This window comes from Ursus americanus, chromosome 20, assembly GCF_024610735.1.
Source record: "Ursus americanus isolate L20-20 chromosome 20, mUrsAme1.1.p, whole genome shotgun sequence".
NCBI classification, from domain to species: Eukaryota; Metazoa; Chordata; class Mammalia; order Carnivora; family Ursidae; genus Ursus; species Ursus americanus.
The window spans coordinates 43,942,855-43,969,171 of record NC_142146.1 but is presented as its reverse complement, the minus strand read 5'-3'; the positions used below and the strand labels follow the sequence as shown (position 1 = coordinate 43,969,171).

Genomic DNA, 26,317 nt, shown 5'->3' with positions numbered 1-26,317 from the left:
CCACTTGCACACACGTCCCCTTCCAGCTACTCTCGGCCGGACCAGTTCTCTGCATCGTTACTGCGCTCGCCCTCGCGCTTCTCGGTCATTCCCATCAGCACACCGTTGCTGTACCTTCTCCCACCCTCCAAAAAACCGCCTCCGCTACCCTCTCTGGATCCTATATCCCTATCTAGCTACCAGCCCATGTCTCTGTTCCCTCCTAAAGAAAACGCTTCAGAAGCGTTGTCTACACTCACGGCCTCCGATTCTCTGTTCCCCTGGACCCACTTCTATCAGGCTTCCTCCCACCACTCCACCAGGCATGCTCTTGTCAAGGTCACCCAGTGACCTCCGCACTCCAGGTCGGTGCCAATGCTCAACAGCGTCTGACACAGACGGGCCCCTCCCTCCCCTGGGAACGTGTTCTCTGGCTGGCTGGTGCAGCACCTCACTTTCTTGGGTCTCCTCTGGCCTTACTGTTCTCTGTCTCGGGGCCCTGCTCCACATTTTCCTGCTTTAGGGCTCAGTTTTCAGGACTCTTCTATCACAGTCACTCTCTGGGTTCCATCATCCTGTCTCATGGCTATAACCAGCACTTCCATGCTGACGCTCCCATAGGTCTGTCTCACCCAGACCTCTCTCCTCAACTCCCCACTCTCACATCTACTTACCGAGCTCCCATTTTCACTAGGATGCTTCACAGGCCCCTCAAACTTACTACATCCCAAACTGGATACATTCAATCCATCTCTGGTCAAACGCTGCCCCCACAAACCTGCTTGCCCCCATTTTTCCCATCTTAGGAAATGGCAACTCCTTTACTTAAGGTCCCAAACCTGTAACAGTCACTGGACATCTTTCTCCAAATATCTGATTTTTTTTTCCAAAAGAAGTTGAAAATCTAGGTTTCATGTGAAACCCTGATTTTTAAGCATTGGCACCTGAGTGAAAAAAGAAGACAACTACGTAAGGAAGACAAAACATACGTGTGGGGCAAACAGAGCCCGCAGCCCACCCGTCTGAGATGCAGAGGAAGGCAGGTCTTCCACTCAGCCCACACGCCTTTCCCCTCCCACGAACTCCACCTCCTCCTGGGGGCGTCTGTCACTCAGACCTCTGCCCCAAGACGCCCCTCGTGCCCTTCTGGCCCACTGTCAGGGCGCCTCTAATGGCTGGGCTGGGTCTGATGCGGAAGCTTTCCCCTCGGTGGTAAGGGATGAGGTAGGGGAGTGGGACAGGTGGCAGTCAGAACAGAGGACACACTGCCTGATAAAGAGAGAGGAGGTCGGAACGACCAGACGGCCATGCTGGCCACTGGGGGCCCTGGGGTCCAACAGGCATTGCTGACACCCATGAAGGAGGAACAAGACGGCCGGGCAACCACTGCTGGATTCTTCTCCCACGCTCAAATCATGATGGACTGTGCCACGTGACATCCGGGCCACCCTCCACATGTGGGAAGTCGCGGACTGATTAGACTAGAGCTCTCTCACTCAGCTGTGCGCCCTCTGCGTGCTGTGGGCCTGCAACCAAGCCAACGGGTGAGTGTTCAAACAGATGGCTGAGGAAATCAGACGGATCCCAACTACACGGCCTCAGGGTTTTAGGTGAAGATGTTAAGAGTGTGACAGTAATGAACACAGAAAGGCTATGGCTTCGGTGACAATAGTCACGGTGGGGAGCTGGACCCAAGGGCGTCTCAGGGGTCAAGGAAAAAAAAAACCAGTCAAATCAGAAATACACCAGAACAACAGAATTCAGGATGTGGAAGGCTCATTTCATTTTTGGAAAATATTGATTTTAAAGAGGTTTGATAAGGTCTTAGTGAATAAGCCACATTCCTGAAAAAGAAACAGTGGATACAAATACCCTTAGAAGAATTTAAAGCAGTAAGCAAATGGAGACAAATCTTGTAGGTTTCTAGACCCACTTTCTAAAACTAGACCAGGCCAGGTCCCAGACCATATCTGAACTCAAGTAAAAAGATAAAGTAAAAATATTTTGAAATTATTTGGTAAAACAAGCTCTGTTGTCAATAGGCTAATTAATTTGTACGGTGATTTGAAGCAATACCGCAGAACGCTTTCTCTTTGCTTTGGGCCCATTTTATATGGCACAAAATGCCATACACAGCTTTTAGTTAGTAGGTAGAATAAAAAGCTAAAATGGAGCTAAACGACTGATTTTAAAAAAGGCTGATGAGATTTTTGCCTAGCACTACGCACAAGCCAGATTCTAAACTATGTGAATAAAATAGGCCTTCTAGACGAAGAAAGCCGAAAAGAAACTAGTGTTTGACTAAAAGCCTGCCAGTTCCTAAACACGATGCTAGGCACTTTCGGAAATATTATTTCATTAAGAAATGCATTTATGAACTTGTTTCCCAATTCATACATTACCTTAAATTCAATTCCCAATTTCTCAATTCACAAATTACCTTAAAAGTTACTAAACCAAGCATTTTAGCTCTCAAATTATGTTGTGTTAAAGAGGATCTTCTATTAAAGAAAACAGCACTAATTTTGTTTTTCAGAAGCGATGTTCGAGTATTCATTCAAAGTGATAGAACTATTAAGTGTTTCCTTTAGGCCTTGTTCTAGCCAAATGGTACGTAGAGAAAGGCATTAGAGATGCCGCCTTCATGGCTCAAATTCATGCCAAATACGATTCATCTGAGGCCATCCTTCAGCGAAAACTTCACATGAAACAGCAATGCTACCCTAAGTGCAGCATGTGTTTTAAGATATCCACGGTTCTAAGATTCCGGGGCATCTAAATCCCGCCTTGGTGACCTCATGGCCCATGGTTGCTTGGAGCTGGTAAGACACATTCTCACTTGTTCCGCCAAGCCCAAGTTGCTCTGAACCACTCCGCGGTCTCTACCTGCCACCCCCCACCCGCTGTCCTAGGGAAGGCCAGCACGCCACACGGCCACTGAGATCTGGAGACCCCTAAGGTGATTCTGAGCCCAGCAACGGAGCGCCACATGCATGCTGAGCTCCCAGGGGTCCGCAGGGCAATCTGTGCAGTAGCTATGGTGGCCCAAATGTCCACGATCGTCTACTTCAGCTTAAAAGATCTGGGTCACAATTTTACATTCACTTGAAACAAAAAAGGAATAGAACTGTCTTTTTAGCCCTTCCCAATTGTATGAAAAATGTCTCCGGAAATGGATCTCTGCAAGAAAAACAAAAGCATTTTCTGGCAGAGGGAAAGGAAAAAGGAGTTCTTCGATGGGGTTTCAATATTCCCAGACAGGCAGGGATGGGGGGAGACAGAGCAGCTCTCTGAAAAGTCTTATCAGAGAAGCGTGGAGCGGACACCCCTGAGGGCGGGCCGCCCAGAAGCAGCAGGAGCTCCTGTGGGGCCCCGGGCCAGGCACGGCAGCCAACGGAGGGGGCCGCTCCGACCTCCCCAGTGCGTCACCTACTCTACGGTTACGGCAGCACACCAAGGAGATTTCCAAAATTAGCACAGATTTGTTGAGCCGGGAAGAAGAAACCAACCTCACCATTTTGGTCATTCAGATCTCAAACTGTTTTTCTGGGAAATTCATTCAGAGGATACAAAAATAACTGGGTTCCTGAGAGAGGAGGCCCTAGTTCTGGCAAATAAGTCTATCTCCCCCCTGCCGTGCCCCAAACACCTGAGCTCGGCTCTACCTGCTTCTTGTTTTTGTCAAACAAAATAAATGCAAGCAGTGTCTGCGCAAATCAGGCGATCACTGCAAGGTGCAGTGTGTTCGATGTTGGTGTTACGGTGAAAATCAGATGGAGTCTAAATGAACCAGAGGCGAGACAGTTGCTAGGCACTGGAGGCCACATGACATGAAAAACACAAACCTCCAAACACTAGGTTGACTCTGTTTGGGAACTGAAACCAACTGGAAGGAGATCAGATTCACGTCTCCCCAGCACATTCATCCCGGGACACGTGCTCACTGAGCAGAATTAAGTGGAAGGGTGGGGAGAACTGCTCACACTACTACTAATCATTCTTTCTCCTCCCCCTCCCATCTTTTTGCTTGCTCAACGGAGTCTAGTCAATTACATTAGCCAACCGCCCTATTATCACAAATTCAGTTCCAGGGGATCAAACTATCATGGTCTGTGGGAGCTCAGTTCAAAGCTGCAGGGTTAGTTATGAGGCAATAAGAATGAAAAGAATCAGGCCCACATCTTCAAGCAAGACAGGCTGGTACTTGACAAGGCCAAGGACAGAGTGGCCAAAAAAAAAAAAAAAAAAAGTTTCTCTAAATCCACCCCTTGATAGTGAATCCTGTTCTATTTGTGTTACCCGGGCGACAGTTGGTATATTTGAGAGTTTGCCTGTTTCATTCTAGAGAGGGAAGACAATCAAGAGGCTATAATATGTCAGAGACATATGCCAAGAGAACAGTTAGGGAGGAAAGAACACAAGACACTTATAATCCTTATCTGGGGGAATGTTGACAGAGTTTGCCCAGAAAAGAACAGAAAAGGAAACACTTCTGCCACAAAAAGCCAGACATGCTCATTATTGTGGTGGGAGACATAAAGAGAAGACTTGGATAATGAAATATGAGGAGTGAAAGGCCCTTTGTTTTCTGCTGTCTCAGGAATGCCCATGCGGGAGACTGCAGCCGAGCCCAACTCAATGAAGAGCTTTGCTGCTCACGGCTGTGTCTCAGGATCAACCTGACAGCTTGGCCTCCGTTCAAGAAACCTGAATCATCATCTTCGTTCAACACAAATGAGTCAGAGGCTAAAGAACAGGGCCTGGGCCCTGTTCAGTGAGACCAGCCCTGCAACTAGGTCGTATTAATTGCTGAATTAGAACCACACTAGCGGGAGTGCCAAACAAGTAATACTGCCAAAAACAAGATGTCCACTGAGCGCTTTATGCCTGTCTGAACTCACTTCATCCTCATGACAACTCTCCGAGGTAGGTCTGGTTTTCCTTGTCATTTTGCATATGAATAAACTGAGGCACAGAGGCTCAGCCACAGAGAAGGTAAATGGCGGAGTGAGAACACACACCTTGCCTTTCTGGCTTCAGAGATCCCTGCTCACTGCTAGACCACCTCTCAAACAAAAAGGACTAATAATCTGACGTTCACTGAGTGCTAAGGGTAGGCCAGGCCCTCTTCTACCCACTTCATAGGACTACCTCTCTTAATGATCCCAATTAGCTTTAGAAGACATGGAGACAGAGAAGTTCAGTAACTAGTCTAACTCCTCCTGAACTAGAAGTTCAGTAACTAGTAACCAACCAGAAGAAGCTGCTCCAGACTGTGAACGGAGGTAGTCCGACTCCACAGCCCCTGCTCTGGACGGGGACGGCACACCGTGGCCAACGCCTTGCTTCATCTCCACAATAACCACGGGGAAAGCCGCTAACATCCTCATTTTGGAGGGACGGGAACTGAAGTGTAGCAGAAGTTGGGTTTGTGCCCACTATGGATTCATGACCATGACACAGGGACGATTCATCAGGGGGTGTGGCACCCCAGGAGCAAATGGGGACCTTTTTCCATAAGGTGGCTGAGTGCCCTCTGGGTTACTCCAAAGTAACTGATAACATCAAGGCCTTTCCCGACTATAGCCATGTTTCTCATAAGAGAAAGACTACCCTCAAAGCTCCCACCTATTATTGACCCCAGAATGACAATGAGGAAACCCCCCCCCCAAATGTTAAATCCCGCTTCCCTGCCCTAACCACCCCACAACAGTTAAACCATTTGCACTTACGCTTTAAATGCTGGGAGGTAGGAGTATATAGAAATGCTGCTTAGGTTATAAATAAATGGCAGGTGTTTTCTGATATCTGTTGTTGCCCAGCTGTTAAAATATGTGTTTAGTAAACCCTGGTCCCCACCTGAAAGAAAAAAAAAATGAATTACAGTCATCGACTTCAAAGACAGGTCAATAATTTTCATAGAAACACATAACTGGATCTTTAAAAATAGGTACAGATTCCATTTTTAAAATAAGAAATTCTGTGTTAACCCTACCAAGGACATTTTAGGGGGTGGCCGTTTTCCTGAGTTAATTCGCGAACTCAACAAATGTTTACTGGGCAGCTGCTATGTTTCAGACACTGCGCCAGGCACCGAAGAGTCAACAGGGGGCTAAGAAACGGTCATCACTTCATGAGGGACGGGGCAGGAGGAGGGGGATACACTGGTACCGGCAAATTAGAAGTCAATAAGCATTGTCACAGATGGAGAGGAGAGCAGTGAAAGGCTGGGTGCTACGAGGCATGTGGAAATGGCTCAAGAACACGTGATGTGTCAGGGAAGGCTTCCATGAGGAAGCTGTACTGAAGCCAAGATCGGAGAGGTACACAGGAGTGCTTGACAAATACAGGGGGAGAGGAGGAGGGCAGATGGCGTTTCAGGCAGAACAAACAGCATGTACCAAAGATGTGAGGTGGGCAGGAACACAAAGCTGGAAGGTGGCCTGTGAACGCGGCCTGCGGCATGAGGGAAGGGGTTGCATGGCACTGGGTGGGTCTTAGAGAGGTGGGCATGGACCAGACCACACAGGGTTCAGACTACAGGCTTTATCCCCAGTTAAGAATTTTAGATTTTATGTTAAGAGCTATAGGGGCAGGAGCGGGGGTGGTGAAAAGCATGAGAGAGCAAGCTGGGATAATGGAACAGTTTTCCAGAGCCCCTAACTGTTGGCTCGACAGAGGCCCAGAAAGACACATCACCCTGGTGCATTCTCCTACCACTGACCAAGCCTCTGGGCAGGTCCAGGTCAGTCATCACTGGGACCAAGGTCAGCCACAACCACACAGCACAGTGTCTGCTTAGCCCTTGGGGTTCCTGATCTTTAGGCCTTCCTTGGAAAGTGACAGCCATGGCCATTCATTCAAAAGAAATTAAAAAAAAATAGAAATAAAAATCTAAACAGCTAAGTGTCTAACCTAAATCATAAACACACAAGTAACCAAACAGATCGATAAGCTACCTCGAAACATACTGTGCTCCATAACCCATGTCCTTTCTGTTTGGGCTCATGAGATTTCAGAAAACATGCACAGAACCAGTCTTTCATACAGCAAAACAGCAGCTTGGGAGGGTGTGTGTATATGTGCATGTGTGCGTGTGTGTGCGCGTGCGCGCGGTGTATGGGAGATGGCAGGTAGGGAGAACCCTGCTCTTTTCAAGTGTAAGGCTGCTATACTGAGCAGTTACCTCCCTCTTCCTCAAGACCCAGTTTTCTTCCTAAATACACAACAGGCCCAGTTGGCTATCGTTATTATTTGGTTTTCATTGGTTTTGAAAGAGACTTTAAAAATCTGGAGATTATTTAATATTTGGAACTAAGCAGTAAGATCAAAGCATTCAGTTTGAAGTCCAAATGTACCTTATCCATCCTCTGGGTATCTCATCCTTTCTAAACACCCTCAGTCAACTCCATGGAGCAAAGGCATTCATTGAACAAATGTCTACAGAGCAACTTCTTTGTATTAGGAGGCTAGGATGGGTCCTCATTCCTAAAGGGACAAACAGCTCAACAAAAAATTGAGATTCTACCCTCATAAATTCTAAAGGACAATAAAGACGGTGGCAGGATGTGCTCCACTGCTTACATGAACAAAAACAGAGTTTAGCTATATTGACAACATATTTTCAGACAAAATATTAAATATTAAAGCTAAAACACTGTACCATTCATCAGTAGCTTACTTTGGATTCTACAAAGACACCCCAAATGTGGGCATAAACACTGGTGGTTGAGGTATAGAGGCTCGAAGTCTTACTGATTTCCTTTCACGTATAATCTTCAAAATAAAGGTTGAGGAAACGTTCACAGAAGCTTTATTCATTATAGCACAAAACTGGAAACTGTCCAAATGTCTTTCAACAGGCGTAGGAACGGGACACCTCCATACGACGAAGCATCCCTCAACAATACAAAGGAAAAGACTACTCCTCCCCACAGCAACTGGGATGGATCTCAAGAGAATTACGCTACATGAAAACAATCCAGTCCTACTATGCCATTTATATAACATCCTTTACACTACGAAGTTATAAAGATAGAGAAGAGATTTGTGGTTGTCAGGGGTCGAGGAGGGGGAGCGAGTCAGAGAGAAGCAGCCATAGCTACATGAGTAGCATGAGGGGTCCCTGTGACGGAACGGTTTTGTCTCGACTGTGGTGGTGGTCACACCAAACTACACACGTAATAACACTGCACAGAAAACCCACATGCAGACACAAACACGACCGTAAAACTCTTAAAACGGCTAAAATCTGAATAGAGCTCATGGATTGTATCCGTGTCCATTTCTGGACTGTAGAACTACGTGAGATGTTAGCACTGGGGAAACTGGGTGAAGGATCCACGGGAACTTTCTGTATTGTTTCTTACAACTGCGTGTGTATCTACTGTTCTCTCAAAAATAAAGAATTTTGAAAGTCTGAGGATTAATGTGCTTAAAATGCAAAATATAATCAAGAACTGTTAGCCATTAGATTCTAAATTCTGCAAGGACAGAGACTATGGCTTTTTGCTTACTACTGTAATTCTAAGCACATAGCAGAATGCCTTACACATACATAAATTACTTGTAGAATGAATGCAAAAAACTTGAAGATGTTCTGTAATAGCAGAAAAGGTGAAAAAAATGTGAATATTCCACCAGAGGAATGGTTAGTATATTATGATACTAACCACTTGTAGGAATATTATTTAGCCATTAAAACTAAGAGCTATAAAGACCATCAGTCCACCATGAAATATAAAGATACACAGTGACAGACATCGTTATCGTAACTAAAAACATGAACATTCATACTGGAAGAAAATAAACAAAACAAGAGTAACTGTATAAGGACACTGGTGTTACAGATGTGCTCTCCCTGACTTTTCCTTAGTACAGCTGAATTATTTTTATAATTCAAAATAATAATGATGAGGAACAAGAATGAGATTGTGACAAGATGTTTTCTAAATATTCTTTACCTGTAAATTTTCATTATGAAATATACTATCAAAACAAAAATATATGTGTAGTTTATAAAGCATATTAATTATAGAACTCTACCCAATACCCAATTTAAGAACTCAAATGTTACCAACACTGTTTAAATTCTGTGTGGACTCCTTAATCCAATCCCACTGCTCCTCCCCCAAAAGTAACTATTAATGGTGAATTTTGTTTGTAATGGTCTAGATTTCTTGGTTTTCATATATATATATATATCTCCCCAGACAACAGGCATAGTTTCACTCGTTTCTGAACTTTGGAAAATTGGGCATCATGCTATATATATTTTTCTATTTTTTTTTTTTTAGTGCCACATTAGAAGACCTTTTCAAAATTAAGCAATTCCACTGAAAAGGACTACGGATCACATGTAGGACAATGAAGAAATCTAATTCCGTGAAGGTCAGAATAGTAGTTGTAAACCAGAACTTCCCGATCAGACAGGATGACCCCGGGAAACAGGAGTCAGAGCTGTTGATCCCTCAAAGCCCCTGGCCAGCTGTCCCTGGCCACCAAAGGCTGTTTCCGTCTACCCTCAGGTACCCTACAAACCTCCTCGGTCCCTCAGCCGTGTGCCACAGCAGGGCTGAGCAGCACTGGTGGGACAGGAAACAAGCAAGAGGTAAAACGAGCAGGGAAGACCTGTGGGTCAGTTGTACGCATTCAACCGGCAAATCCTTGGACCTCTGGAGCGGACAGCACAGAGCATAGAAGTTCCACGGCCTCCAACCTCATTATGTGACTACCGACGGTCAACTTCGAGGCCAAAATTGTGGATTAAAAATAGAATTAAACATCACCTGAAAGTCTGTAGCTTTTTACGTAATTTTTACGTTTCAAACACCTTTTTCCAAATGCACAATTCCACGTTTCAAGGTCAGGCAAATGTTTTAACTTCATCAGAAAAATCTATATGTAACGTTAGCAATACTGTCTTTTTAGAAGTCCCTAAATTAGAGCACAAGTCAAAGCAGAATGCAAATCTAAGCATGCCTGCGCCACGAAACATACAGGGATGCTATGAAGACTGCTGAACTTTCACTACAAAACTCCCAGCACTTTTTAGTCCAGTACATTTCAGCCAGACTTCTGGAGCCAGCTTTATTTATTCTGACAGGTTAAGACGCTTCTCATCGCAATCATCTCTGGACCGACAAACATGATTAGGAGACATGGCCAGCAGCTGTGACCCATCAGGCCAGGGCATGGCAACACAGGTGAGAGACAGAAAGGAAATGGGACAAGGGACACATGGCACCAGATTCTGCATCATCCTTCCACCTGGCTGCCCGAGGAAGACTCTTACAACCATTCAGCATTTCCCAGGTCTTTTGAGCAGGGTCATGAACCTGGTAACCACAGACACATCACAGCACTCACCAGAAATTCGGTCTATTTTACAAGACAGATAGACCGAATTTCTGATATAAGACAGAGATGGAGGTGAGTGCCGTCTTTCAAATGCATGCATTAGTTTTTGTGCCCTCTCATAGTTCGTTGGCAGTTGGCCTGCCTCCTGTGAATAAACCAGAATTGGCCCACCCTCCCTGCTACACATGAACCCTCATAGCTCAGCCGCAGGAATGTTCCCTCTAGAATTGTCCTACTCGAAGTGGTCCAGGTTTCAGCACCACGGGCATCACCTGGGAACTTGACAGAAATGCAGAACGGTAAGCCCCAACCTAGACCTACAGAATCAGAATCCACGTTTTAACCCCTAGGTGATTTCTCTGCATATTAGAATATATGAAGCACCGGTTTAGAGTCTTCAAAGGAATGACTCCCCCCCCCCCCGAGAATGCAGCTTGCACTGTCATTTCCATAGAAAATATCTGAAGTGACATAAATTTGGTACAGGCATTATGGTTAATATGATTAACAAGATAGGTTTCAGCTCTCAAACAGTTCTCAATCTAATAAAGGGACAGAGCAGCAAATATCAAGCAAATAATTTAAAATATGCTTAAGACTATATAGCGATACAGGCAAGCGCTGAAATGAAAATGTGTCTGGCTTTGTTAGACTTCCACAATATACTAGTACCATTGCTTCTGTCTATAGCAAGCATGCCAAGGATTATAGTTTATGAATGGCTTAGATCTTGGGAATATTTCTATGAGGTTTGCCAAGGATCACTGGATGAACCCCAGGTGGCTCATGGAAATCTAAGCGCTTGGAGCCTGGGTCTCACTATCACTGCATGTCACCATCCCTCCCTCAAGTTGGGCTCCCAGCTCAGTGGGGAGCCTGCTTCTCCCTCTTCCCCCCAACTCGTGCATACCAGTGCATGCGTGCTCTAATAAATAGGTAAGAATCTATCTTTTAAAAGATTTTAACCATTAAGATGTTAATTAAATAACATATAAACGCAAGGGAACATTTATTCTTGACCTAAATTTCACTTTCTCAATTTAAGGCAGGTCCTCCTAGTCTAGCTTCTCTTAGCACTCTGAATTTATCAGAATCACAATTACATGAGTAGTTATATAGTTACTTATGAAATTTCTGTAAGGTCTCATAAGCTTTATAGAGGCAGGTATAAAAATCTGAATTATTTACCAGTCTATTGCTGGCCCTTAAACTTAGTATCTTGCCCAGGTTAGTACCTAAAATTATGTAAATGCTAAATGGACTACAGAACGTAGAGAATGATATTTCCAAGAATATCTCCAGACTCAGAAAACAACGCAAGACCTAACTGTGCAGCGGATTTAGAAAGACAGGCCTTCTGGATACCGTGGTTCGGGGCAGAAGAGCAGTAAGCTGTAGAGAGAGAGAAATGGAGGCTCAAGTCTACTATCTGTAAGGTGAGGAATGTACCAGCTGTTCTCTACTCAGAGAAATGAATTTTAATTAATCTGTAATGAGGGCCATGTCCTAGAGATTCTCCTCCATCCTGTATCACTATCAGGATTCATTTTCGTGAGTGCTGCAGAATGGACTAATGGGGAGGGAAGGAAAAAACCACACACACAACCCAGCCACAAGGTCAAGAAACGCTGTCTCGTTCAGCCCTGGCTCTGCCGCCGGCGGAGGAACACTGGCCAGGCTGCCATCCTGAACGTGACGACAGGGGCTCCTCGTACCAGTTATACAGCAGGCCCCCAAGAACGACCCGCTACACGAACACGTGAATGAGTGAACGAGTGAGTGAATGACGACCACCCAGGACTGTTGGGAAAGAAGTGAGGAAGGAGGAGGACCCGTTTAAGAGCCCGTACACATGTAACACGTTGGCCCTTTCCCCCTTCTTCATTTCTCACGGGGTCATGATCTCTGCTGGTTACAAGGCTAGAGACAAACAGATGACTAACTTAAAAGAAATACTCAAGGGCACAAGGAGGTAAAAACCTGGGGGCTCATTTGTCTTGCTGTTACATGTTATGACGTTTGCTTTTCATTTTTACTTATTCAAGATACTTACTACTCGTACTATCAACTAAGTGATATAAATCCAAGAGAGCGGAGTAATTTTCAAAGCAGTTGACAAGCACCCTCCTGGCCGCAAGCAGCCTCATGCTGAGGCCGCCGGGGCAAGCCCACCACAGGCAGCCGGCAAGGGAGAAGCCACCAAGTCAGTGAACCCAGTGAGGTGCACTGGGATTTCTGAGCTTTTTGGGTTGGACGAGACAAGTGTTATCTGGAAATACCTCTCACCTTCATTCCTTTCTTGGGCAGGTCCGATTTGAAGCCTAATTAACTACAAAGGTTACAGGAGGTAGCAGTGGGGTCAACTTTACACTTTATAAGAATTTAAAGCCAAATCTCTTCTGTTAAAAATCCTTTTAAAAACTTATACTCTCCTGGTTTACGTCTGCAAGCAAGGAAAAAACATCTTACAGTTTAAGGGGCTCAGTGACCACTTAGAATATGGAATATGTAGGTGTAAGGGCCTCACAGCAGGTCCTGGATTCTGCTGAAAGTAAAATCATACCTAATATTCCGATCACCAATTATTGCCTATTTTTTCTGAAAATTCAACCATAGACCAAAATTTCATTACTCCAATAAATAGCGTAGGATATTTAGGTTACAGTAAAGTAAATCCCCAATTAAACAAACAAACAAACAAAAACAAAAAACCCCACAAAACACTCAAGGGATGGCTGGGTGGCTCAGTCAGTTAAGCGTCTGCCTTCGGCTCAGGTCATGATCCCAGAGTCCTGGGATTGAGCCTGCTTCTCCCTCTGCCTGCTGCTCCCCCTGCTTGTGCTCTGACAAATAAATAAATTCTTAAAAACAAAACAAACAAAAAAACCCAAAAAAAAACCCACAAAAAACCAACACTCCAAATTGGAAAATACAAATTCCTCTTTTTGACTTAGGTTTTTTAAACTAACACATATAGATAAAATTTAACAGACAGCAATTCTGAACACTAAACTCTTCAACTCTACCAGCACCCTTAATTCAGGGTGCTTTGGAGTAACAGAGGAAAAGAAAGTAAACCTCAACTTGCATTTGGATTGATTTCCTCAAGGGCCAAGCGTACCATCTTTACTGCACATGAGTTCGTGGACACAAAACCGATGATCGGTATCTAATATGACCTCTTCCTTTCACTGCTAACAAACCCTGAATTAACCTGATCTTGTCACATTCTGTAAAATGTTAGTGTGCAAATATTTCACAACAGCTATTGTTCAACTTTCAGGAAACATGTAACTTCAGTTATGAAGTAAGTGTCAAGACAGTTTGCGAACACCAACAGTATAGGAACTTAGATACTTCACTACGGAAAATTAGAATTCAGCCATGAATGAGGTGCACAGTCACTAGCTCTAAATTCTAATACTCCATATATCTGGAAGGAAGAGAGAAGTCAAGGTATCTAGCATGACTGGCCATGCTACGGTTATTCTTTTGGCCAGAGGCATGGGGAGGGGTAGTAACTAGAGCGCTGGTGATTACAGGCATGCCAGTCACATTCCTCTGCAGAAGGGCCGCAAACGCAGCTGCAAACACTCAGCCACCAGCAGCCTGTGTGGCTTGTCAGTGGACACCCGGCCCCCTCGTTTTTGTTGGACGTATGCAAGAGATTAAGCAGGACTTGCGAGATATTCAGACTGAGATAAAATCATCTACAAATGGGTTTCCTTTAATACCAATCTAAAAATACTGAGACCTAAGCCCTCTGTTCAGTAAAGCTGGGGGTGAAGGGGGATGGCGAATATCTGGATATTAGAAAATGTGAAAGGAAACATTTGAACATGTTCCTATCTCAGTGCCTAGGACAGAACATCTAAAAGAAATTGTGCACTGCACCAAAAACGTGAAGTAAAAGCAAGGTTACTACTGCCGTTAGGAAAAAAGATGTAGCTCACGACGAAACGTTAAGTGTCAGTCCAGTAAGTCTTTATGTCACGCTGGTATCAATTCAACAGGAGAGTAAACTTCTCCAGAGTGGAACAGGCTCCCTTCGGTATGTTGTGAGCTTTCTTTGGTAAGTAAAGCTTATCGACACAAAGGGAAAACTACCTTTCATTCAGGAGCTGCTAATCTATTCTTCTGTTGAATTTAAACAACATATTGAGAATAACTATAAGCTCCCATCCGCATAATTGAATTTTCAACTCCTTCAATTAAGCATTTCTATTAACAGAGAAAATTCAATCCTTCACCACCAACAAGCCAGTTAAGCCAAACACCTTACAGAAAGACCAGCTCCTGGAAACCCTGCCGCTGAATCACGGAATGTGCTACCAGGCAGAGAGAACCTCTCCGTGGTTTCCGATTCTGGCTGAAAAAGCAGAAAGTGCTTTCTAGTTGGGCACTTTTCACACGTCCTGGCTTCTTAACGATGAATTCATCAACTCCTCTAGTACCTCTTAATTCTCAAACAAGGTAGATGACCCAGATTAGTTTTATATTCTAAAATCGTGACCTGGGTAATTTGCCATGGCATACTACTGTTTGGTACCGAAACTCTTCCTTTCAACAACAAAACCTAGTACTCTTCTAGATTAGAAATTGGATTGATTCTCTCTACCCGAGCACAGTCACCTGGATTTCAGGTTGCTGGGTCTATTTTAGAATGAATTGTTTACTGGAGTTGACAATTTACACTGAGTTTCTGGCACATTACACTACTTCCTTCAAATTTGATCGGAGGAGGTGAAGCAAGCTATATTTTGACGGGAAGGTTAAGACAAACAGTGGACTTCTGCTAAAAATACTCTCACCTTCCTTTTATGCAAAGGTCATGGTTTTAGGATAGCAGTAGAAATAAGGAGTATGTGTTTTGAACTCAAATACTAATACATCTTTCCTTTCTTCTACGGAGCTAAAAAAAATAAGCCAGTGAAGTGAAGAAGTTGCATTTGGTCCTGACCACAGTGAACACTCAACACATTATTTCCTACTTAAGGGTGCCTACGATACGACTGTACTTCTTATCAGATGCCGTCATCCATTATGGTGCTGATATTCCTGATGTTTTAGAGCGTATCATGTCTTGGCATAGAGCAAAGATTCTCAACCTTGGCGCTATTGACAACTGGGACCTGGTAATCCTTTGCTGTGGGGGCTGTCCCCGTGCATCGTAGGACGTTCAGCAGTAACCCGAGCCTCTACCTACTGGATGCCAGTAGCATCCTTCTTCTCAATTGTGACAACCCAATTGGTCTCCAGCTGTTTCCAAATGTCCCCTAGGAAGCTAAATCAACCCCACGTTGAGAGCTCCTGACAGAGTTTACACTAGCCAAACAGTGACACACAAGAGGGAGACTTAAACGTTCTTATTCTTTTCAATGACATTTCAATAGCTGCATATCCCAAATCCTTTGTCAAGTAACCAAACAGAATTTATTTCCTGTGAATAGCACAACAAAAATCCAATCTCAGTTTTCTGTATAACTGAAATGGTTTTAACTTCAGCAATCTGACAAACTTTTAATCTTTTAGTTTAAAACGTTTAAATTTGAGCTTATGACTTTCAATTTGATAACTAGTTAATGGAAATGAATCTTCCTATATTCACCAAGGGCCAAACCTAGGTCAACTGAGGAAAGCCGTTTCCCTCGCTTCAGAAGATCTACTCCCTGCAATCTCAGACCTGCTCTTGCAGAGGAGAGGGGGAAGAGACTCCCCTGGCGCTGAGGGTCTGCTTCAGAGCTCAGGGCTCTTTGCCACATTGTCAAGTATCTGATAGTAAGTCCCTGCTGAGAGAGCCGCTTCTTAGAGTGGATCCTTCTTCTCTGACATAATTAGCTTTCTTCTTTATTCAAAAGATCCATCAACATTAATTTCAGAAAGAGCTGCTTTTGCACATTAACTACTAGTTCTTTCTTGGGATAGTCTGTTGTTAAAACAAAAAAGATGGGGGGCGCCTGGGTGGCTTAGTCGTTAAGCGTCTGCCTTTGGCTCAGGGCATGATCCCAGCATTCTGGGATTGAGTCCCACATCAGGCTCCTCTGCTAGGAGCCTGCTTCTTCCTCTCCCACTCCCCCTGCTTATGTTCCCTCTCTCGCTCGCTGTCTCTCTCTGTCAAATAAATAAATAAATATAATCTTTAAAAAAAAAAAAAGGATTATTTATTATTTCAGAGACTGGCCTGAAATGGAAACATACGTCCTAATTCATTTGATCAAATTTCTCCAAATGATGTGGGGCCCTAAATCCACGAGTAGTCAGAACCTTTCTATATATACAAGTGGCTACAGATCTGCTTCTACGTTATGGAAAATGGATGCTAACTTTGCCAATATTCTACTCTTTGGCCTTGCAAATACCACTCTGATGTGCAGCCTTACAGGGAATGAAAATTTGGAGACAGGGATTAATCATTTAATTTTCTATCTTTTTTTTAATGCTTCCCAAGAGAATGAGCCAAATTACCAGGTTTATTCCTCCAATTTCTATGGAAACAATGCTTGGTCCTCCTGTTAGCTCCTGCAGTTAAGTTTACTTAGATTTAAAGAGAGTTGTTAAAGTTTTTGAGTTGTTTAATAATAGTCTTTTGAATTCTTGAATAATCATGGTTCATTTATCATATTCTAATTTAGACACAAGAAAGCGAGATAAAGGCAGGTGTATAAAAATGCCTCCTAGCTCAATCTTATGCACTTACAGAAGAAAAATGCATATGCACACACAGACACACAACAGTGTTTCCAACAAGAGCACAAATGAATTTGTTTGCTACATATCACTCATTGCTGTCTTCCAGGCACAAGGAATGAAAGCAACTAGATCCTGGAGAAGAGCAGCCCCTAGAAGTTACTAACAGCTTATCAAATATAAAGATAACAGATACCTACCATCAAAACTGCCTTGCTCAGAAGCAAGGTGCAACAGCCGATTGTATGTTTCAACTGAAGGCTGATAAACAAAGACTCCAGAATTGAAGCAGTCTGGCCACCCTGGGTCTGGTGCCGCCGACAATTCTTCTCTCTCAAAAAGATCATCAATATTTGCTAGGACCTAATTCAAAGGGGGGGGTGGGAGGGAAAGCATTACAGAAATGTTCTGCCCCAGCATTTTCTTAAGTTCTCCTTAAGTTATCCAACACAAAAGATACAATCTGCCGCTGATCCTAACCATTCAGATGACAGCTGTAAGGTAGCCTGGGCTTACTCTCCTTCGTCACCTGATGCTTTCAATGAGTGGTTTTATCTGAACTTGACTGTCAAGTCTTGAGAGCATTCCTCAAATGCCTAACTGGTCTCAGTTACTATATACATCTTTCCCGTCGTCGAAGCCACGCTCACCAGAGTATCTGCATCCATGAACACACATTTCGAATACTGGGTAAGTGACCAGCAATGGAGTTTAGTTAACGTGACACCCAACTCAGGCCTCTTCATTAAGGTCAGATGAGCAGAATCGCCGCTGTCCAACACGTCTACTGTGATGACTTCATCAAAGACGGTCTCTAAAACTTTTCTGCCAAAATAAAATCCAGAAAACAGAGCTTAGTGTCTTTCCAAATAAGTAACAGGTAACCCACCTAATGTAAAATTGTATTCTTATGAGTCTACCCATCAATGACCAGAGCGATTGCTTACTTTGAGATAGTACAATCTCTTAAATGGATGCTCTTAATTTACTTCAGGCCAAACTATTAATTTGCATGCGCAGCTAACTTCACTAATAAAAATTGCTTTGGTGAGGATGAAGGACTTGTGTTAAACATTATTATAGCAGAACTTTTCTATTTTTTATTGTATCACTGAATACCCGCAAATTACAGAAACCACCTGTTGAAATGTGACTCCCATTTGGAAAGAGCACATCTTTACAACAACCTATGTATTTAACAATAATATTTCATTAGAATGGACTCTTGCTGATTACTGTACGTTTTTACAAATGATGCTAAGTGCATATAATACCTGCAATGAAGCCCATAACTGCTCACTTTTGCTAAAGCAGTTGACAGAGGCCTACATGTCCCAAAGGATGTTAAAGGACTCAGTTATTCGGTTGCCAATTTTTAGAATCGAATATACCCAACACTTCTAGTATGCTTAGCACTTCTGGCATAATGAGAGACTCACTTTGGTTTGTGAGGTGCAGTACTTCTCCAGGCCCAAAATTAACTCAAGATTTATTTAGAAAGCAATCTTGGGGTGGGTTAAGTGGGCATACACTTAGGTAAAACACTAAGCTCAGCGAACGGGAACACATATGATAAAGACATCATCACTGAAAGTTTATAACATGAAACATACAGAACAAAGCTGGTATTACATTATTGGTCACCAAGCTGTAGAAAAAGATGTTCCAATTCACACAGTAAACATGATCGTTTTGAAAATAAATGGTCAGTGGAGCCATTTACCACAGTAAAGGGGGATCTAAGACTACATCTGTCTTCTTGCACACATCCTCACTAAATAGACTATAAATTAGGATGTACACATTGGGAAACAGTCTTTTTAGCATTTTCCTGAATTATCCTTTACAAACAAGGTTATTAGTATGTGAGAAATATCTATCTATACATAGCAACCTTTTCAGAGGTCCTTGGCATGTGCTCACAGTTCTTGTAAAAAGTCACAAAAAGGGCATTTTCAGTTTCTAAGAGGGGTAGGAAAACACAAATAAACACCATACAGAGCTGCTAGTGTGCCCAGATATTTCTGTAATATTAGGATCTAGGTAGTGTAATACCACCAAATCAAAGTGAACTAACCCAGTCAACAAGGAGTTTGTGTCCTCCCCCCACGCCCAGGGTGCTCTCTTAGCACAATCCCTAGTTCAGAAAGCCCTGGCAAATATTGTAGTCTATTAAATGATAAAGATCTTTAGGTTACAAATGCCAACTGACAGTGGAGAAAACTACTTTCAGTCACCTGAGTTTTCCCTGATTGGAAAAAGGAAACAAAGTAGTCCCTGCCGCATTTTGGGAAAGGAATGCAAGTGAAGTGTGACCACATAAAAGGAATGCCTGGACTAAAACGTTCCCTCGGGTCATCCCAGAGCACTTGCTTACAGGAGAGTCCTTCTCACAGCTGGAACCAGTAAGAGCTGGGTCAGAACAGCGCCTCCAGAAGGGAGCTCAGCTGGAACAGCTCCCAAGAGCTGGGAAGAGGTTTCAGATCCAGAAATTCTTCACGCAGCAGTTCTGATCTTTCTCCACCTAGTGCTCAACCCCTGGAACGGGTATGGCCTCAATGCCCAGTGATACCAGAAACGGGATAAGGACGTCAGAGCCCCACCAAAAGACAGACAGGCAGGGAGGTCCTCACCTCATGGAGTCTGAGACCTGCGGGGTGGCAAGCACGGCCAGCTTCCTGGTGGTCCTGTGCTGTTTCAGAGACGAGCCCAGGACCAAAGCTCCTTTGGCATAGGCATCGTTTGTGGTCAGTGTCACAAAGGCCTGATCTTAATACAAAGAGAAAGAAAAAAAAACCACACTCATTATAATATCCTACCTGGAAAAACCTACCCCAGGACCCTTTTCAACGACCAATTTGGCAAAATTAGCTCCTCTGAGATCAATTTGCTCTATTAATAAAGGAGCAGCCTCTTTGGGAGTGGAGGAAGAACCCAAGCGCCCACTTTAAGAAAGATTCAAGACCATTTTGAAGCAGAAACATCTCTGGCAGTCTCCAACAGGTGGATTAAGCTTTAAAAATTAAACCCAATTTAGAGTCTGAACATGCAAAATTCTCAGACTAAAGAGTAGCTTAACACCAGAAGATGGACCTCAGGCAATTAACAGGTGGTAATGAAGAAATCAAGAAGTACACTTTGTTTCCTATAAGTATTTCCAGCCAAGCACAAATCCAACTAATGACCTCAACCGAGAACATCTGAAAGCAGAGCCCATATTCTTCATCCTGATGCTTAGGCTTCTGCCAAACCTCAGGCTTTATACATGGTTTCCTCAACCTGGAGCAAAGGCACCCACTCCACCCACCACATCTCAACAGTCACTTTGAGTGTCTGCTCAAGTATCACCTTGATAGACAGGCTTTCCCTCTTTAGTGCGTCTCTCTAAACAGCAGCCAATCAGTGCTAATTGGATTTAGGGACCACTTCAAAAGTACTAGCAAACCTGCCTCCTCTTTCTTGGAGAAGCAAGCAGTACCCCCTACCCTGTACCCTGGGTTCCCCCAACACACACACACAGCACACTCAATAATCACTCAGTTGCTGGAAGGGAAGGCAAACACACGGATTATTCTTCCTACTGAACAAGCCACACCCTCCCAAGAGCACCAGCCCTGCCTTGAGGATTTCTCCAGTTCTTCCCTGGAATGAGTCTGAGGTCCACGCTATCTCTGAGGGGGATTTTAGCAAGGCAGTGGGCATCCAAATGTTCAGGATGCTTGGGATCAAACACTGGCAGGGGTCACTTGGGGGCACTGTTGCCCAGCCAAGGAGTCGGGACATTTTGTCATGAAGTCAGGCTCTTTCTCATTTTCCCTTTGCCGGTTTTCCAATGCGGAGGCTGGAGACAGCGTGAATTGCATTGAGAAGCCAGAGAAAGATGTAGGCTGTCAAGGGGGCTAGCACACGTGCCAGCCTCTGACCAGAGGGCATCTTCACACCCTGCTGGACTCTCTTCCTGAACAAGATCGCTATTAAACTGTAGAAAGACTGGTGTTTCCCCACTCCTCAAGGGCCACCGGCTTCCCAGCTAGTCACATTCTAGGAAAGCTCAGAACAGGGCCACCTGTCATTTGACATGCCGATGAGTCTCTGCCTTTACTTGTTCCCTCAACCCATCATAAGACGAACACATTTCAAGAGTATTTAACCTGGGGAAAAAGAACTAATGTTTTAACTCAAAAAAGGTCCAGATTCCAGGGGAACCCGGATAAAAGTTTAGTAAGGTAAAGAGGACTCAAGGATTTCAGGAAGCAAGAATATGGATGCTCTCCAAGATGAAGTAGGAGACAGGACAAATGCTTAGGAACGTAAGCTGGAACACCTAGCAAACATTACAAATGAACAGGAAAGACCAATGACAGCTGGGTAAAACAGAACAACTCCGGGTACAGCCGCAGTCTTTCGGCAGTTCAACTGATCTCTTAACCGCGCTATTAGCCTCAACAACATCGGAAGGACCAGTCAGTTACCTCCGCGCTTCCCCTTCTCGGGGCAGATTCGACCCCTGTAACAAGTGAGCCGGCGCACGCCCACCGCAGGCGGCCCGCTCCCCTGGGGCGCTCGCCCGGCTCTAGCTTTCCGCAACCCGGCTCCCAAGGCCTAAAAATAGGCCCGGCGTGGCGGCCAGCGCCCCGGCGGCCGAGAGAAGGGCCGGGCCGGGGCCGCCGGCGCCCCGGCCTCGAAGCCGGCCCTTCCAGGTGTTCCCGCTTGCGGGAGGCGGGGGCGGCCGCCGAGCGATCCCGCCGCGCTCCAGGGCGCAGGACAGGCGCCCCCGGGAACCGGCTCCCCGCCCCCACCCGGCCCCGCCGCAGCTGCTCCGCCCGCCCTTCACGGTGAGAGCAGGAGGAAGGGCAGGGAGACGGAAGCAGGAACGGGGGCTTCGGCAGAGAGCCCAGGCGCCGCCAGGCTGCCCCCCACGACAGCGTCCCGGGTTCCCGGCCGCAGCTCCGGCGCCGGGGGCGGCGGGGCAGCGGCTGACGCAGGAAGCGGCACGCCCGACTGCAGCCAGCCTGCAACTTTGCGGCGGTCCTCGTCCTGCCAGGAACTCCCCCGAGGCTGCGAGGCGGGGAGGCGGCGGAGCCGCGGACGGCAGCGCGGGGCGAGGAGCCGGAGGTCCGGGGGGCGGTGGGCGGCGCGGCGCGTACCTGTCATGGTGCTGCCGGGGGGCGGGCGGCCGCCGCAGCCGCAGGTTGCTGGCTGGAGAAGCCGGGCGCCGGGAGGGAGCGCGGCCAGGGAGGAGGCGCGGCGGGAGCCCAGCGTGGGCCCGGAGCGCTCTTATAGCGGCCGTCACGTGGCCGCGCACGCTCCCGGCGCCCGGCGGCATCCTCCCCGCTGAGCTGCCGGCGGGGGCGGCCGACCCCGGTCCCCTCCCAGCCCCTCCAGCCCCGGGGCTGGGCTCCGGTCCAGCTCCCGAGGGGCGCCTGGCTGGGACCTCGCGCCTCCGCATCTCCCCCTAAACCGGGGATTTGGAACAGAACTTTGGGGTCGAGCGTGGCATCAGCAGGACAAACTCCTGAAGAAGAGCCAAGAGTTAGAGAACCCTAAAAAACAAAAACCCCAGATCACTCTAGTGACAGTAATTCACTTGAACTGTTTGAAATAAAGTTTAAATTTCACTCTTTTCACCTAGAATTACAAATCAGCCTCTGGAAACAGTTTTCAGTATTCTCACAATGGTCTTGTGGCTTTGACTGAAAAATGAAATGAATCTGCACTATATTATTTAGATTCTTGGAGCCCTCTGCATCCATTAGATAGGGTTTCACTGACTCCTTACACCAGCTCCATGAAGTAGGTGTTCTAGCCTCATTTTACAGATGAAGAAACTGAATTACAGAAAGGTTAAATTTCTTGCCTGTGGTCATACCATCAAGTGGAGAAGGTAGGCAGTTTGGTTTATAGAACTAACCTTCCTACCAGTAAGGCCATGACATCTCTGCTACGTTGGTGCCCTGGAAAGGTTAACAAATTATGGTAACTGTGGTTGGGTAATACAGTTGTTTAGGTTAATCTGTTTCACAAATCATGAAAAGGTGAATTTGACATTTTGCTAGGAAGTTGAGAAATAGCTCTGTATTGTGATCACACCCTTCTCTCCCCATCCCCTCCACCCAGCCCAAACATACCAGGAAAGGAACAGGTAGTACCATTCTCTGCAAACAACAGTTGCTCAGTAAATGCTGAATGGAAGCCAAATAGGAAATTGACAACATCAGTTCAAAAACTGAAATAGATGCGTAAGAATAAGTGTTTTATTGCAAAGGTGGGATAACTATTCTTAAATCAACTATCTCAGTTTCCTCAAGTGTAGGCCTGGACCACCTACATTAAAATTGCTTCGGGCACTTGTTAAAATGTTAATCTTTGGTCCTAAGTCCAGACCTCCTGAATCAAAATCTTAAGGGTGGAGCCCAAGAATCAGCATTTTAATTATCATTCTCCAGGCAACTCTCTTGATCCCTTCCCCTTCTCCCCACCCCTTCATGGCACGGAGACCACTGATTCACTTGGGAAGACCTCCTGGTTACTTGGCTTTATAAACTTCCTTTGTAGGAAGTAGAAATGCGGGGGCAAACGTACAATGGAGGGGTTTTCATGTATTCAAACCCTGTGGGTTTAGGAGACTTGACGCTCTTTAAGGGGTATGAAGGGTGTGCTTGAATTGCACCTACCTGGGAGAGGGAAAACAGTGGTGCTCCAGGTCTAAACTGCTTCTTTCCATACTGGTAAGTGGGTGAAAGAGTAAAGTTTCCATCTTTCACTCAGGAACCCTCCTGCCCTTGATGATTCTTTACCACCTGCTGCTTCACAGCAAAGTGTCCAGGCTGGGCTTTCACAAAGGGTAAATGCTGGGCCCAAAAGGGCAAAGCCAGGAGGAAGATCTGGGGACAACTAGAACAGTAGGGAGAAGTTCCTTAGGAACAAGCTCCTCTCTGCTCCATCCTCTAGGATGTTTAAGTAAGAGTGGTCACCACAGCCTTCTTTCCTGTGTTTCGTGCACATTTACAGTAAGAGGACGTTTATAGCTTTCACCACCTTAATCAAATAGGGACATTTTAAGATTGCTACAACATTGTCTCAATTGAGATTACTAATAGTGATGCACTGCCCAGTTTTCCTGAGGCTGTTTTATATTGAGTTTCGGTGAGGTATGAGAGCAAGGCCTCTCAAACTTTAATGTGCACACAAATTGTCTGGGAAATCTTGTAAAAATGCAGATTCCGACTCAGTAGTTTGGAGTGGATCTCCCTGGTGATGTCCAGGTTGTGGACCAATTTTGCATAGCAAAGTGACTGAACATTCCGGATTGAACATTCTATCAGGATTTAGACGTAGTGGAAAGACATACAATGTTGTAGTGGGACAGATGTTTGAGAATTTCATTTATTAACTTTTTTCCGGTGAAATTTGTGTAGCAGAATTTCTAAATCCTAAAAGAAAGATTTAAATAAGTTTAAAACAGAAAAGCTACACCAGTACTACCAACTTAGTATTATCGTGACTATTAACCATTAAATATACACATTTAGCATGGTTGGTCCAAAATTCATTTTTAGTTGACTTTGGAATGCATTATGTAGTTTTTTGGCAGGATACTTACCTTCCTAATTATGTTTTGTTTAAGATAATGCTGAAATCAGTTTGCATTCCCTTGAGCACACACACTAATTGATGGTGGGAGCCACTGACCTAGAAATATATTCCAGAGCAGAGGGCAACCTGCTGGCCTAAGACAAATGGTTCCCACGGACAGGCCATGAAATAAATATACCACATCTGCCCAGACACGGGAACTAACTGGTTAACTAACTACTTAAAATTTTGCCCTTAATTGGTAACACACCAAATCTGTACCTGGAATTGTTGCCAGTGATCACAACCCTGTCTAATTCCAATTGAAAGCTTATTCAAGAAATATTATCTTTGGAGGCCCAAAGCTGTTCATTCTTCACTTGAAAGCTGGACTCCACAAGTTGCAAGGGCCTGTTGACTTGTCACAATGCCTTTTAAAAAACCCAAACAACTTTATTAAGATGTAATTCACATATCATAAAATTCAGCCATTTAAAGTATATAATTAGATGGTTTCGAGTGTATCACAGAATTGCACAAATATCATCACAATCTAACTTTAGAACATTTCATCACCCAAAAAGAAAACTATACCCATAAGCGGTCACTCCTCTTTCTTTCTTTCCCTCAGCCCTCAGCAACTACTAATCTTTCTGTCTCTATAGATTTGTCTAGAAGGATTTGCCTAGATGTGGTCTTTTGTAACTGGCTTCTTTCATTTACAACCATAATGTTTTCACGGTTCTTCCATGTTAGGGCATGTATCGGTGTTTCAGTCATTTTATTGCCAAATAATATTTCATTATACGGATATATGACATTTTAGTTACCATTTCATGAATAAACATGTTGATGAACATTTGGGTAGTTTCCATTTTTTAAAATTTATTTATTTAAATTATTTATTTAAATTCAATTTAATTAACATAATACTGTATATTAGTTCCAGAGGTAGAATTCAGTGATTTCATCAGTTGCATACAACGCCCAGTGCTCATTACATCACGTGCCCTCCTTAATGCCCATCCTGCAGTTACCCCATCACCCCACCCTCTTCCCTTCCAGCAACCCTCAGTTTGTTCCATACAGTAAGAGTCTCTCATGGTTTGCCTCCCTTTCTGTTTTCCTCTTATTTTATTTTTCCTTCCCTTCCCCTGTGTTCCTCTGTTTTGTTTCATAAATTCCACGTATGAGTGAAATCACATGGTATTTGTCTTTCTCTGACTGACTTATTTTGCTTAGCATAATACCGTCTAGTTCCATCCACGTCATTGCCAATGGTAAGATTCCACTCTTTTTGATGGCTGAGTAGTATTCCATTGTAGATATATACCACATCTTCTTAATCCATTCATCTGTCAATGGACATCTAGGATCTTTCCATATTTTGGCAATTGTGCTATGAACACTGGGGTACGTGTGCTCCTTTGAATCATTATGTTTGTATCCTTTGGATAAATACCTAGTAGGGCAATTGCTGGATCATAGGGAAGTTCTATTTTTAACTTTTTGAGGAACATCCATACTGTTTTCCAGAGTGGCTGTACAGTTTGCATTCCCACCAACAGGCATCTGATTTTCATATCTAGTAGATACTCTAACTTTATGTTCTTGACTAAAATGGGGTGATCATTGACCTTTATACAAGGAACAATATTGTTTTGTTCCATTGCAAGACAACCTTCACAAACTTCACTTTGGCATTATCATTAGTAAT

The 26,317-nt window shown here is 44.5% G+C and overlaps 1 protein-coding gene across 1 annotated transcript in view; it reads right to left on the bottom strand.

The window, feature by feature from the left end:
* GYG1 (glycogenin 1) overlaps positions 1 to 22,313 on the bottom strand; it is a 39,060-nt gene extending 16,747 nt beyond the window's left edge. The window contains exons 1-5 of the mRNA XM_045813020.2: positions 22,173 to 22,313; positions 19,659 to 19,794; positions 17,676 to 17,850; positions 17,226 to 17,388; positions 5,712 to 5,838 (exon numbers count right to left, since the gene is read on the bottom strand). Coding sequence (XP_045668976.1) covers positions 5,712 to 5,838; positions 17,226 to 17,388; positions 17,676 to 17,850; positions 19,659 to 19,794; positions 22,173 to 22,179 — 608 coding nt within the window. The 5' untranslated portion in view covers positions 22,180 to 22,313. The remainder of the gene's footprint in view (positions 1 to 5,711; positions 5,839 to 17,225; positions 17,389 to 17,675; positions 17,851 to 19,658; positions 19,795 to 22,172) is intronic.
* Between the last annotated feature and the right edge of the window lie 4,004 nt (positions 22,314 to 26,317).